Source organism: Ylistrum balloti, unplaced genomic scaffold (assembly GCF_031769215.1).
Source record: "Ylistrum balloti isolate Yb309-2 unplaced genomic scaffold, AGI_CSIRO_Ybal_v1 Utg370230, whole genome shotgun sequence".
Classification (NCBI taxonomy): domain Eukaryota; kingdom Metazoa; phylum Mollusca; class Bivalvia; order Pectinida; family Pectinidae; genus Ylistrum; species Ylistrum balloti.
The window spans coordinates 1304299-1321326 of NW_026782190.1; the positions used below are offsets into that span (position 1 = coordinate 1304299).

The 17028-nt window shown below is 36.8% G+C and overlaps 1 protein-coding gene across 1 annotated transcript in view; it reads right to left on the reverse strand.

The window, feature by feature from the left end:
- Positions 1 to 17028, reverse strand: part of LOC132551989 (zwei Ig domain protein zig-8-like) — a 70808-nt gene that overhangs the window by 34260 nt on the left and 19520 nt on the right. Inside the window, exon 2 of the mRNA XM_060216134.1 lies at positions 7409 to 7498. Within this exon, the coding sequence (XP_060072117.1) occupies positions 7409 to 7498 (90 nt within the window). The remainder of the gene's footprint in view (positions 1 to 7408; positions 7499 to 17028) is intronic.

The following is a 17028-nucleotide window of genomic DNA, read 5'->3' on the forward strand; positions in this document are numbered from 1 at the left end:
TTGCTGTAAGACAAATTTATTTGTTTATCAATCGACGGGAAACGCATGTTAATAATGAAAGTGTTTCTTTTGGAAGTAAGCACGTTTGTGGCACACCACAACCACAGACATCATCAATAATCAAGGTTTAGATAAGGATGTATACTTTTCGCTTTTTCCTGAAGAATTGCACCAAGAGTAAGATTTTCAATACGATTATACGATATGATACATATAGTTTGTTTGTTTGCTAGGTCTGTTATATTGAAAAGCCTCTCTGAACATAAGTGCTACTCTACCACTGCGGTCAGTTAGGTTGAAGAACTGTAAAGGTGTGGATAATGTCTCAAAATGTACAGGTTATAATATTTCAGTGTATGCAGGTTATAGTATTTCAGTGTATGCAGGTTATAATATTTCAGTGTTTGGCACTATAAAAACAGTTTCTTGCGTTGACCTTTCATCCGCATATTCCGTATTCATATGACCATACCTGTTGCGAAGAAGTAGCTCCGCCATTGTCACTATCTTCCGGCAGGTTTTAATATAAGTTTAAAATGCGAATAAGACTTTACAGAAAATTAATGTACAGTGTATATCAGTTCCTGGCGATGATACAATGAAAGGAAATAGAAATATTCAAAACCCTTCATTGTCACTTTGTATATATATATTTCAGAATACAAAAACATGGTCCTACGCGGGCATGTACAAAATAAAAGTGTCATGATATTATACATTTGTTCAAGAAGTAGAAGTAGGTATTAAAGGAGTAATATTTTAGTTACATATGCAGTATGTGTCATTGATTGCAACCACACATAAAGTATAATGTTCATTTTAGATTAAAATATGAAAAAAAATCAATGTCGATTTCTATATTAAAACAATTTAAAATGTTTTCAATCTGGAACAACTGTCTAGAGACACTCATTAAATGTACACGTGGGTTAGTGTTGTATTCATGTTTGCTATAAACACTGTGGGAGGGGTAATGTGATACAGGAGTGTGATCGTTTTGTATTTGAAGCTTGGTTATTGTCACTACTGAAAGGAGACAATCTGGCATGAAACATTGGATACTCTGATTACTCAGTGGTATGAATTGTTAATGCACATCAAACCCTACATTAAACGTAAAGAATAAAACCGAAGTCCCTTCATCTCTTTTTTCAACACTGATAATATAACTTCATAGATTGTGAATCTACACGACACTGCAAGATTGTACAAACGACACACAACGTGAATAACACCATTTAATACAAATCAGAATACAAAATAGTAAGATACAGTAGACCTAAACGATTAATCAAACTGCATCATACAGCTGTCCCGTTCTTCCAGGACTCGTCAGTGATGCTATATCATACAGCTGTTCCGTCCTTCTATTACTCGTCAATGATGCTATATCATACAGCTGTTCCGTCATTCTAGGACTCGTCAGTGATACTACATCATACAGCTGTTCCGTTCCTCTAGTACTAGTCGGTGATGCTACAGCATACGGCGGTTCCGTCCTTCTAGGTCTCGTCAGTGATGCTACATAATACAGCTGTTCCGTCCTTCTAGGACTCGTCAGTGATGCTACATCATACAGCTGTTCCGTCCTTCTATTACTCGTCAGTGATGCTACATCATACAGCTGTTCCGTCCTTCTAGGACTCGTCGGTGATGCTACATCATACAGCTGTGCCGTCCTTCTAGGACCCGTCGGTGATGCTGCATCATACAGCTGTTCCGTCCTTCTAGGACTCGTCGGTGATGCTACATCATACAGCTGTTCCGTCCTTCTAGGTCTCGTCGGTGATGCTACATCATACAGCTGTGCCGTCCTTCTAGGACCCGTCGGTGATGCTACATCATACAGCTGTTCCGTCCTTCTAGGACTCGTCGGTGATGCTACATCATACAGCTGTTCCGTCCTTCTAGGACCCGTCGGTGATGCTACATCATACAGCTGTTCCGTCCTTCTAGGACTCGTCGGTGATGCTACATCATACAGCTGTTCCGTCCTTCTAGGTCTCGTCGGTGATGCTACATCATACAGCTGTTCCGTCCTTCTAGGACTCGTCGGTGATGCTACATCATACAGCTGTTCCGTCCTTCTAGGACTCGTCGGTGATGTTATATCATACAGCTGTTCCGTCCTTCTAGGTCTCGTCGGTGATGCTACACCATACAGCTGTTCCGTCCTTCTAGGACTCGTCGGTGATGCTACATCATACTGCTGTTCCGTCCTTCTAGGTCTCGTCGGTGATGCTACATCATACAGCTGTTCCGTCCTTCTAGGACTCGTCGGTGATGCTACATCATACAGCTGTTCCGTCCTTCTAGGTCTCGTCGGTGATGCTACATCATACAGCTGTTCGGTCCTTCTAGGTCTCGTCGGTGATGCTACATCATACAGCTGTTCCGTCCTTCTAGGTCTCGTCGGTGATGCTACATCATACAGCTGTTCGGTCCTTCTAGGTCTCGTCGGTGATGCTACATCATACAGCTGTTCCGTCCTTCTGGTCTCGTCGGTGATGCTACATCATACAGCTGTTCCGTCCTTCTAGGTCTCGTCGGTGATGCTACACCATACAGCTGTTCCGTCCTTCTAGGACTCGTCGGTGATGCTACATCATACTGCTGTTCCGTCCTTCTAGGTCTCGTCGGTGATGCTACATCATACAGCTGTTCCGTCCTTCTAGGACTCGTCGGTGATGCTACATCATACAGCTGTTCCGTCCTTCTAGGTCTCGTCGGTGATGCTACATCATACAGCTGTTCGGTCCTTCTAGGTCTCGTCGGTGATGCTACATTATACAGCTGTTCCGTCCTTCTAGGTCTCGTCGGTGATGCTACATCATACAGCTGTTCGGTCCTTCTAGGTCTCGTCGGTGATGCTACATCATACAGCTGTTCCGTCCTTCTGGTCTCGTCGGTGATGCTACATCATACAGCTGTTCCGTCCTTCTAGGTCTCGTCGGTGATGCTACATCATACAGCTGTTCGGTCCTTCTAGGTCTCGTGGGTGATGCTACATCATACAGCTGTTCCGTCCTTCTAAGTCTCGTCATTTAAAGTTACGAAGGATAAATGTATTCAAGGATATATGATTAGAGTAACAAAGAAGAAATTCCGAGAGGAGTGAATCAGCTTTCTTCACTTGATAAATCAATCTATTGACTAAAAGTCACATTAGACTGATCAAGAAACTAGCCGTCGTGTTAATTGTATCAATGATTACCTGCAGTAAGGAAATGTTGATCAACATTCTACAAAACTCAGACAAAAACCAATTATTATCATTTATTCGAATTTAAAATCGATGAAAGGAAACGAATATTATAAAACCAGATTTCCAGAACGGGAGGAGTCGATTATGACATCGCTTCGTGGACTAATAAATTCTTAACCAATTCGACTGGGCAACGTTTAACAAATGTGGACTGCTGTTTTGATTTTTCCATCATTATTTCTAAATATACAGCTTTCCGTGTCAAATAATAGAATGTTACTTCAGATCGCCTTAAACCTTTATGGATTTATAATGTTGTCTCTTTAAAAAAAATCTTTTCCAACATAGACAAAAAAAGTAATATTAAAATTCATTGTAGCTGTTAATTTCGAATATTTATGCAGGCAAAACGTATTTGTCTTGAAGCTTTGGTAGTATTATCAGAATATTTTGAGATGTACATGTTTTCCTCCAAAATGCATGAGTTCCATGAATTCCGGACATTTGCTGTGGCATTGTTTTGTTCAGTAACACTAATTTATACTTTTATCAATTATAAAACTTTGACAACTGCGGTTAAAGATACTATCCAAATAGATTTTATCTTCCTAAGTTTAACTTTTGTTTTATAATTTCTATATAGTATAGAGTTGTGCGGTAAAACAAACATCATAACGTAAATCTAAGCCGACAGTATTTCATCCTTTAGTACATATAGCACACATCTGATGGACATTCCCCTTACGTCACACATATAGCACACATCTGATGGAAATTCTCCTCACGCCAGACATATAGCACGTCTCCTCACGTCACACATATAGCACACATCTGATGGACATTCCCCTCACATCACACATATAGCACACATCTGATGGACATTCCCCTCACGTCACACATATAGCACACATCTGATGGACATTCTCCTCACGCCACACATATAGCACGTCTCCTCACGTCACACATATAGCACACATCTGATGGACATTCCCCTCACGTCACACATATAGCACACATCCGATGGACATTCTCCTCACGTCACACATATAGCACGTCTCCTCATGTCACACATATAGCACACATCTGATGGACATTCCCCTCACGACACACATATAGCACGTCTCCTCACGTCACACATATAGCACACATCTGATGGACATTCCTCTCACATCACACATATAGCACACATCTGATGGACATTCCCCTCACGTCACACATATAGCACACATCTGATGGACATTCTCCTCACGCCACACATATAGCACGTCTCCTCACGTCACACATATAGCACACATCTGATGGACATTCTCCTCACGTCACACATATAGCACACATCTGATGGACATTCTTCTCACGTCACACATATAGCACACATCTGATGGACATTCTCCTCACGTCACACATATAGCTCGTCCCCTCACGTCACACATATAGCACGTCTTCTCACGTCACACATATAGCACGCATCTGATGGACATTCTCCTCACGTCACACATATAGCACGTCTCCTCACGTCACACATATAGCACACATCTGATGGACATTCTCCTCACGTCATACATATAGCACACATCTGATGGAAATTCTCTTCACGTCACACATATAGCACACATCTGATGGACATTCCCCTCACGTCACACATATAGCACACATCTGATGGACATTCTCCTCACGCCACACATATAGCACGTCTCCTCACGTCACACATATAGCACACATCTGATGGACATTCCCCTCACGTCACACATATAGCACACATCCGATGGACATTCTCCTCACGTCACACATATAGCACGTCTCCTCATGTCACACATATAGCACACATCTGATGGACATTCCCCTCACGACACACATATAGCACGTCTCCTCACGTCACACATATAGCACACATCTGATGGACATTCCCCTCACGTCACACATATAGCACGTCTCCTCACGTCACACATATAGCACACATCTGATGGACATTCTCCTCACGTCACACATATAGCACACATCTGATGGACATTCTCTTCACGTCACACATATAGCACGTCTCCTCATGTCACACATATAGCACACATCTGATGGACATTCCCCTCACGACACACATATAGCACGTCTCCTCACGTCACACATATAGCACACATCTGATGGACATTCTCCTCACGTCACACATATAGCACACATCTGATGGACATTCTCCTCACGTCACACTAATGGCAGCTTTTAGCTCGCTGGACTTCGTATCATTCACATGTTCGAAGTCTTTCGAAGAGCTCATATGAATGAATACAAAATATTAGCACTTCGCCTTGTTTTGAAATAGCACGTCATCGCACGAAAGTATCGATCTTCACTAAAAGACAATTATGTACAATTAAGTGACAATTAAGTCCAATACATCTCTTAGTTTATTGTGATATCATTTTATCACGTCATTACAAATTGCCGAGAACATAAGTATGATATTTTTTGAGACTTTTTAATTGTTTCAACGATAAATAAAATCAACCAGAAAAGATAAAACAAAGTACCGATTTTATGTTCAAAATTTCTTGGTTTCCTTGCTGATGATACGTCACGACAATAACGCTAAAAAGCATGCTACTGTTATGGCGCTAGTTATAGTTCCTGACGTCATTTTATATTATATGCTATTGTTCCTGACGGCATTTTACATTAGATGTTATTGTTCCTGACGGCATTTTACATTACATGTTATTGTTCCTGACGTCATTTTACATTATATGTTAGTGTTCCTGACGTCATTTTACATTACATGTTATTGTTCCTGACGTCATTTTACATTACATGTTATTGTTCCTGACGTCATTTTACATTATATGTTATTGTTCCTGACGTCATTTTACATTATATGTTATTGTTCCTGACGGCATTTTACATTACATGTTATTGTTCCTGACGTCATTTTACATTACATGTTATTTTCCTGACGTCATTTTACATTACATGTTATTTTCCTGACGTCATTTTACATTACATGTTATTGTTCCTGACGTCATTTTACATTACATGTTATTGTTCCTGACGTCATTTTACATTACATGTTATTGTTCCTGACGTCATTTTACACTAGATGTTATTGTTCCTGACGTCATTTTACATTAGATGTTATTGTTCCTGACGTCATTTTACATTACATGTTATTGTTCCTGACGTCATTTTACATTATATGTTATTGTTCCTGACGTCATTTTACATTATATGTATATGTAATGACTTGTGGAGTAGTTGACGTCTTATACATCGTTATTAGAACTACATCTGTAAATTAGACATTTGTGGAAAGTATATCGATATTGGTCAGATATAGGTATTGACCAATCAAAACTGATTTCACATCTCGAATAAATTTCTACTTCAGTATGTTAATGTGGTTGTGAGGAGGGGATTGTAGTTATCATTTAGTAAAACGTGTTTGTGTGAAATAATTATTCATTCAACGCCTTTAAGTTTCTTTGCCTTCGCAAGATCCTAATACTATGTCGGAAACATCAAATAATGGTAGACCAAGAACGTTCTAAACTTAGCATGCGAAATAATCAAAAGCAAGAACATCGTGTGCAGTAAGCGATTAAGGTCTGCAGTGTAGGTGCACGCGTTACACACTATCCATGGGTCAAGGAAATGTTGACCTCACACCATAGCAGTCTGCAATTGGAATTGATTTGTATCTATGATATAATATGGAATCTCAGGAATCAGACATGAATCGTTTTCCTTTCAAATCACCCAAAGGTTTATTCAGAATTTCAGACACACTATCGACAGAAATGATTTGCGGAATAGTGCAATTCGCTATACTCGTCAGTCAATGTCTAGAAATTTATAACAATGTCTGTGGTGTTCCCATGCGGACTTCAACCATACCAGATTATAAGTAATAACCCGTCGCACATGCATTGTCCTCCCAGAGCCCCTTGGTGACAATCCATTTATTGTGATGTATAGTTATTTTTAGCTGAAAAAATTAGCATGCGAGTTATTTTAAGGGATTGCCCGATTAATACTATTGGTTAGCTGCGTTATGTGTTTATATATCATCCCATGAAAGCGCCATGTGTATTGCTGCGTCAGTTTCATTAAGAATAAACAAAGATATCGGAGCACATATCTGCATACAGTCATTATGTCAGATTTACACTACATGCAAAATTGTACAACAATAACGATATGACTGATATCAATTTGAATTCTCACCTTTCTCCTTTTGATTCATCCTCCGAAAAGATGACGGATGATCGGATTTCATACTGGATCTGGTTGGCTTGAGAGCCTTTGAAAAATCAGCTGAAACGAGAATAAAAATAGAAATGTACGGTTTGAATATCTAACTTTAATTTCAGTATCAAATATTGAATTATTTAAATATAAAAGAGGGGTTGAAATATCCTTGTAACATCTGCAGTCACCTAAAGATGATCTCTTGATGTATTCAAGGTGAGAGCATGTGTGATCGGGAGGCAATGATATGTTCCTATAGGTGCTATTACACTGAAGTATACTGTCGAAACAAAGCACTTCCAGAATGAATAATAGATCTGATTTTTCAATAAATCAATTAGTCCGAATGATTTACTCATAATTCCTTGAGAATGGAAAGGTGTAACCATATGCTAATTAAGATTTTATTCTGTCTAGGTATGAAGGTATTCACAGTTGTGTCCTAAGGTCTGATACTGTATTAACCTTTGTCATCCGATCCTGGAAATGTCAACCAGTACATTATATATACGTCGGGTATCTAATGATTCTCCTTGATTATCAATACGGAGGCATTATTTTAATTTGACATAAATAATGAACATAGTTTATTCATTTTCGTCTAGCGCTGTAAATATTTGATGAATGTGGAATACTGCACTGTTTGCCATATGATGATTTATAATGTTTATATAAATAAAGGGAATAATTAGAGAGCATCATCTTTAGCACAAAAACATTAATCATAGCAGACGCGTCTCAGTACAGTTTCACGCAAGAGTCCTCTAGGCTAAGAACTGCACACACAATACCCGACATTTATCACTCGACACCAATCACAAAGTACTGATCAGGGATAACATGCCGCATGGGCTTTACCCTTACGCCGTACAAAGATGATCCGCTCCTGTCTCGATAGAGGTTTTCATTAAACCTCTGTCAGGATAAACAATGACCTCAATTTCAATATAGTGCTTTTAACAAATTAAATTCCATCTGTCATTTCCATTAAAAAAAACAAATGATATACGTTATAAATCATTCAAAATGAAAGTGCCGTTTTGTCTTTGAGAAATTCCTGCATACACACTTTTGTTTTCTCGTCTTTTCACATCTTAAATCCTGTTGTTGTGATACATGCTAAACTTGCCAGTATCGATATCATTTGAAATGATATTTCCACTGTCATCGTTGAATTGCAAGGAATTACCAACTGTGAAACTGCTTTTTTGTTGTACGTAAAAAATCTAACATAGTATCATTAGTCATGTCAAGGAATACATCGAACCCAAGAAGTCATGGGTTAAAATTTGTACGAAAGAAACACAAAAGAAAACACTTTTTAACTCGAATTTAGAATAAGTCAAATTAGAGTCAAATAATGAATTAAAACGCGTCAAGCGACTTCGAAACTGTGGCGATAACCAAGGGCATCATAAATGCTTGAACGAAATGCCAACATCCAGAGAGGGAGATACTCAAAAATTCAATAGATTCAATGAATACCACGTAATGTTGAAAACGGCCTTGATTCTGCGACAATAATAGCAATTGTTTAAAGAGTAAACGAAATGCATCGATGAAGTGACTTCGGTTTTCAAAGGTTACAGCTACATACAAGTCATTTTGATCATATATAATTTTTTATGCATTCTTACTACAGAATCTTAACTAAAACTCAGATATAAAGAAGTTAAGGCACAATATGAACAAAAAAAGAAGAGATTTACATAGAGAATCCTAAAAAAATACAAGGACAAATTGATACGGTGTGCCAGAAGAGTAAGCGTTTCATCGACGACACCCGCTATGTTAATTTCGTCCAATCCAAGTTAGTAATATCACGTTCTTCCCAAATGAGAACATGGTAAACAACAACGAAAACACCGACCAAAGTGACGAGCTTCAGACAATCCGAGTTTGATATCGCATAAGGGAATATGATATTTCCCGTTCACTAACATTATTGTGGCAACATTCTCATAATGCCCATCAGCCGTCTCAATCTATTGCTCCACAGTTTGTCAGTTGCCGACATCTAGATCGTGGTTGATCATCTGTATATGATTGTTGAGGTAACTCTAGCACAATTCATGTTGATTTGAAAGCAAACATATGCAATTTGTGGTCACTAAAATAACGTCGCAATATAAAAGAATAAGATAACCATTAATCACTATATATCGTTCTAACAATGTTTGTTATTAGTCCATTTAATTATTCTACAAACAATGGATCACGTTGGTCATAAAATCTCTTATACAGCTTATCTACACACTTAACGAAAGCATTGCAATACCTAACTCCATAATATATAATAGTGTCGTTTGAAGCGCAAGTAAATGTAGTTATCAGGTATAACGGCCCATCAAGCTCGAATCAAGCAGTGTATTCGACACCCCAATCACATCACTATTTGTGTTACAGTTACTGCTATCGTTACACATAAAAAGTTCATATAACGCATTCAGGCCAGGAAGAACACAGTTTGCATTATTGTAAGAATGTCTAGAGGGCTTTCACATGGTCTATCTTAAATGAGATTATGTCGAAGACGATTGAACTTTATCATTGTTGACATTGTTTGGTTTGATATTGTGTAACGTCACAACAACAAATTTTGTCATTATCGATGACATGATAGACATATTATTAATCATACTGGAGGTAGTGAACACGGGACCGTTGCTGTTTGCAAAGAGAAAAGTCGCTGAATATTACATTTTTTTAAAAACAAATAACTGAAATTTGTGACCAGTGCTAATTCAATCTGTAATTGTAAATGATAATTGATGATCGTACGTCGACAGTTGTGAATTTACAGCATTCTTCATCAAGTACAATATTGAAAAAAAAAATCTAATTAAAGGCGCCGAGTTTTGATAAAGAACCATCCGGAGTGATGAGTCATAAAAATAGTAACCAGATTCGGTAACAAAGTATTTGTTAGTTTGCCGCTACCTGTCCTCCTGTGATCACATCCACATGCATCAGGCGATGAAGGGCTTCCGAACACTTGTTCAGTGATCAGTCATTGACGGATATTAATTCATCATTCAACTACAAAACTATTCCAGACAAAAACGAGTTTTTAAGCATATCAAACAAAGAACGTGTCGACATTGACCTAATCTTAGTGTCTTTGCCTGCTGTTATTAATTTTCATTTAAACACAGAAAAAATCAATTTGTCTCCGCATCGTATAGAATAAATTGCCTCCCTTCACGATAGCTATCGGTTTATAAAGCCTCTGTGAGCAGGTTAGAGCCGACTTAGGCCATATGTCTGCTCAACAATTTAATTAACTATTGACAAAAACAGAACATTGCAAAACCTTAATTGGAAATATCGTAATCTACAAATCGGAGTATTGAAGGGGATTTTATGATCCAGATAATTGTATATTGATGATTTAGGTTTTATTTTTTTCAATCACTGATAACAGAATTACAAACATTCTGATCGGGATTGCAGTTTCACTCCAGGATTAAGTTACACGATAACTTTGATTGTAAATCAATAGCTGATGCAAGAGGCTTGAAAGTAGATGAAATACGTAATTCTATAATTGTCTACTGGATTAAGCGTGCATTGTCAAAGTTTCAAGCGCTATTCATAAGGATAAAATATAATATAATATAATATAATATAATATAATATAATATATGTCTTTCATCAATTGAAAACTTGATGTTAGATATAATAAAAACTAAAATACATATTTATCCGGAAACAGTACTCCATAAAATGTTATTTACGTCCAGTATAAAAAGAGTACATCAGATTAGTCTTCTCTTCATATAATTACACTTTGCATTAAATGTTACAAATCACCATATATTCACTCCGATACTTCAAAACATTGCTGAATAGTTATCAGTTTCTTAAACATTTAGCTAGAAATCAGCCATGGGGAGTGTATATAGAACAAATATTTAGTGTAACAATCCTAGATATGAAGGAAGTGTATGTACGGTACGTATGCATGGATCCTAACCAGAGGAAATGATCTGTTTTATGTGAGACATTTATTGTAATGTTTCTGCGATTGATATATTTAAATGTATGCATTTATGTTTAAAGATCGAACAATAAAATATGTGTTGTATATTCAGGTAACGCTATAAACAATCGATGTTTTCATGAACAGAAACACCATAAGTAAATGTTGGATCATCCGCATAAAAGAAGAAGGCACCGTTTTAGAAATGTTTCCTATGTATTCTGAATGTTAGACAAGGTGTGTGATCATCCCACAATAGATTAACGGTACATCTGATATTAATAATGCTATGATCAGGTTTTGTATTGTATAATGTCATTTGCAATATCAGTTTATCTCTACATGTTGTGTTACCACAGGTGATAATAGGAGATATTTTTTATATGCTACAAAAATTTAATGGTGTGAATATGTATAGTGTAAAGATTTACAAATAATTGTTTGCTTTTCAAATTAAGATCAGTATCGCTTATTGATATCTAAATATATGTTTACATCATTTTGATCACGTGAATCCTTTTTTGGACATTTGTCCGAAACTATAGAAAATGACAGAGAGGAAGTAGAAGCAAGGTTTTAAGATTGGCACCTGTAAGAACCTTTCCATTTACTTATTAGAAATGATAGAAACTTGCATCTTAAAATACCCAAATATACACACACTCATACATGCACTTTAACATAGATCTACTCTTTGATAGCTAAACCTAGGTATTTACCTATGCCATGAAATGCATGTATGTTTAGGGTGTCAACAAAATAACTAAGCATGAGACGTATACACCCCCCTATCATATTTCAACACGACATTTATTGTGTACAACTCATCGTAGGCAGATATACTGAAGTACCTGAAGTATCTTCTATATTTGTCATAAATTATCACACTTACTTAACGAATACAACAATTGACATAATCACTGAATCTATCACCAGCATATCACAGTGGTCAGGAAATGGACAGCCTGTTATCAAGATACCTCATTAACTTCGACATACCAGGTTGTGACATGGTCCGAATCTGTGAGAAATAATTAACAAGAACAAGAATCTCGTCCTCTGGGAAAGATGGGGTAATTAAACACGGTGGGCTGCTATTTCTGGTTAGTATCTATGTATTACGTAATCGATAAGCAGAGAAGGGTATCCCTATACATCAAACAGATTTACAAGGTACTTGATACCGACGTCTAAGGAATGCTTCTACAATGATAAAAGAGCAAAATGTTTTGAATATGAAGAACTCATTATTTATAGATCTGATATCTCTTAAGAGTTATTGATAAAACATTTATGGCAATGTCATAATCTTAGCCTTAAAATAAACGTAAATAGAGTGAGTTTTGATATGCATTCAGGTAGTGAATGGTGTGTACGTTCATTGTATTAGCTATAGTAATGTATCTTAGATTGCAAGTTCTAGAGGGCAGTATACAACTACTGTATTGTTGTATCATTGTTGTCGAACACTGGCATTTGTTTTGTATTTGAAACACGAGTGAATTTCAAGTACTCGTACTTTAAACAGTGGATGCAAATTAGCTAGTTGTCAAATCTTGCATAAGCTAGGTCAACTTATTGTGACCTAAATCACATTCACAGAGGTTAGAGGTTAGTTAGTATGGATATCTTACTAATCAAACTCGTGACAATGATCGACGGCGAAGAATGCAGCGTATATTGTAAATAAACAGTTGAACATCAGCAAATTATAAGATAATCTGTAATACTGTTCTGATATCTAAAAAAATATCAACGATCATATTGTGTCACAACATAAACATTGACCGCCGTATCACATGGTCTATAATGGCATAAAGTGTTAAAACAGAAATCAGAACTCACGATATCCCTGTTATAGTGTTCCGGCTTTGAACAATGCAATGACGTGCATTGCATCAACGAAATGAATGTTTTGCATTATAATAAATCTAAATCGTGCTTAGCTCTCATATGCAGTATGCTTGAATAATATAACGTAGTATATTGAAGGCGATGCATCCATACCTAATTGCAGAGAAAGAAGTAAACGGGATTTGAGAAATTGGTCCAACACCGTAAAATACATGCAAGTCTGCTCTATCGACAAGAGATTAGGGCGCACATCAATATTCGTCGTGTACAGATTCCGTTCTTTTATCAGCAGACAACCTATATGTGGATCGTCAATCGATGACTATTCAGCGTTAACTACCGAGAAACACAAATGAGGAAATACGTAGATATTTCAAACTCATCAATTCCTTGATGTCAGGAGATTCACATTAAGTCAGACGAGTTCGTTATATTCTCAGTGACTACCGAAGGTCAATTAAACATGACTTCACGGATAGACGATTTCATCCCCTTTCCTGGCTTGGATTTGAGAAACTTTCCTGTGTCTCATTGGAGACGGCACAGGTCAGCGACATACCCATCTTGTTATATTGCTTGGTAACTCAATCTGAATTGTTCTGGTAGAAATTCACACTAATTTGTTCCCTTGGCTCTACATTTTGAACTTTGCAAGAACAATTACATTCTTTTCACTGAAATGTCCGAATACATTTCCCAGGAGTGAGTTCGTTGAAATATGATTTAAGTTTATAAGGGTTCCCAGATAACACAACTTTAATCAAGAAACTATACATTTCACAAAGACAGTAGCTACGTGATCTCTGCATCAGCAACAAATGAGCAGACAGTATTGGAATTCTCTATTGGTAAGGTACTGTCTGAATAAAGGCTAATGTACAAAGTACGTGAGGAATTAGTAAAGCTGATAATATCGCGCGTATCGTCCTTTGGGAAACAAAAAGCCCCGTATATGGTGCTAGTGATAAATTAGTGTGTATGATTATCAGGAAGGATAGGGAGTGGTGATAGGGGTGTGGGTCACTGTAGAAAAACCATAATCATTGTCCTTCCAATTTGATCAAAGAAACCCACATTACGACTGAGGGTAAGATGTACTGGTTTGGTTTTGCTTCACAACAATGTATCATTGTCCTCTGTCTTCGGATTTTACATTTCATCATTACTATATCAATATTTTTAGATCGAGATCTACGCAAAAATTTCAATCTTCAGAATCATAGAAATTAAATGTAACATAGACACTCAATATTCGAGTACTTATCAAAATCTTTTATTGCAAGATATTTATTTGTGCCTAATACTCTTTCGATACACATACCTTCCTTGTGAATTTACTTATTGACAAGTCCAGTTGACATGTTTGAGGTAACTTAAAGTTTAATGAAGCTATACAGATATAAATGCATTTTTAGATTTTATACTGTTCACCATCCCCCCTCCCCCTTCCCATAAAAATAGCAAAATGAACGCATATCCTCACTTTCACCTGTAAAAGCATGACCTAAGAACATCTTTTCTTCTGTTTCTATTCAAATGGATAATTTGCGAAGGGGCGTAACTGTTTATCGAAATAATTTCGCTATGTGTTTGTGGTTATCATCAAAGAAGGACCCAGATGGCGAATTACTTAAATTCTACATACATGTTCTCACTTCCTGGTGTCGTAACACGATGTGGGTCACATGGGTAATATCAATCCCTTATCAGTAACTTTTGCAATGTGTCTTAGTCTATCAATACCAAAGTCTTATATTTCATCCTCACTGCATTTTACTCCCTGTCCAAATCCATGTTCGTTTCAAGCTCTGCGTTTTTTCTATCCAGAACTCAAGCCGTCTCTAACATCATGCATCAATACAGGTTTGATCTCGATCGTGTTTTATCATCTTTATTCTGTGATGCCAGAATACGTTTACAAACCAGTAAATACCTAAAATCCATGAACAATCGCAAGGCACACATTTCAATTTAAATATATCAAAACTCAGAAATCTTAAACGAGGTAATTTCACGTGAGTGCATTATAACCAATATGTAAATATAAATTGACTTTTGAAAAGTAATGAGAAGCAATTATAATCTTTATTATCATCGTACAGTAGTTTTAAAAGAAGAACAAACGAACTATCAAAGAACAAAACGGCAGTATTCGATGTCGAAAAAAATTATATTTGCACATTAAAATCATGTGTCAAAAGGTATCAAAATCCCCTCACTATTTCATGATTAAGAAATGCATAATCTCATATATATATATCGCTTTGTCACGACAGGAGGCGGTTTTCTTAAGGTTGAGTACACTCCAGAGGATACCTACGCTGGAAGGCAGCATTCCATATAACATCCACATGCCAATCAAAAACCAAATAAAGGGAAGACAATATTGTCATTAATGTTGTTTTTAGATATACAGAGTAATATTTTTCAGTATAAAACTCCGCCACAGAGAAGTAAATTAGTCGCAATGACTGGTACTTATATAAATATCATTACCGTATGTTTTAAGAGCCCCGTTCGAAATTAAGATTTTATGTTTAGGTACATATATGCAGTTTCTATAATGTTTAAGATTACCATTATCATTTGTTAATAATTCTCAAATATTCTTTATCAACTAAATTTTCGGATCACCTGGCCTTATTGTGATCCTTGTACTTTTTCAGGAACCAGAGTGGTTTTTTTTGTTTTTGTTTTTGTTCTACATGTTGTCTCAGTTCCATAGAATTTAAGTTCGAATTAAGGATCTGTTGATATTACGGTATTTCTTTTGATGCGTATTCATGTCAAACAAGGATTAACATCGGCGACTGTCAAAGGCACATATACACATGATTCTTTATCACCACATAGCTTTGAATACCATTATTACGCCTGATGTCATGTCAGGAAAAATCCTATGAATTCTTTCTTGTATTCCCTTTTCGTGTCAGCCTATAACTTGCATGTTTTTGATGATATATCAAAAGGAAAATAAAGATTTTGGTTTTGATGATGTAGTGAAGCAGTGCTTCATTTAACAAGACATCAGGCAATTCATGTACAATCCCTTGCAAGATTTCCCTCAAAATAATGATTATCTTTCTAACACGTGACGATCTCAAATTTCATAAAAGAATTCCGACTTTAGAACACGAACATCGTTAAGTTTTCTGCAATGCACATTTGAATTTTAAATTCGATTTTAATAGGACGGTATAAGCATAAGATCTACAATGTTCTGTGAAGTGTGTGAAGTGTCTGCTACATCATTCGACTCTTTTTCCAATCCAAAGCCATGTAGGTGAATAAACAGTTAAAAAGAAAGAAAGGTAAAAAGATCTACCACTTAATAATCGTTTGTTATTTGATGTACAAATACTCTCGCAAAACAAGAGAAATGAAACCGGTATTTATGCAATCCCTACCAAGCAACCGGGAATCCTTAGTGCTGACAAATGTTTGAAATTGACAGCCGTCTTCTATTGTGTATGAACAGGTTAGCATTGTTTCGTGATACGAGTGGCGTGTCATCAAGCATTCAAACCAACAGAGACTTAAGCAATCTCATCATCGACAGAAAGCCAAATCAGGCTTCTCCACAAATCCATATGTTATGTACGATTTCATAATTCCCATGCATAAACAATGGAGCTAATGTCTGATCTCCCACATGGTTCTCTGTGAATATCCTCATAGTGGGATATCCGTTTTTCTAGAGTACATATGACTGTCAAGCCCACATACGACTTGACTGATTCCCTATACACACTCCCCGTAT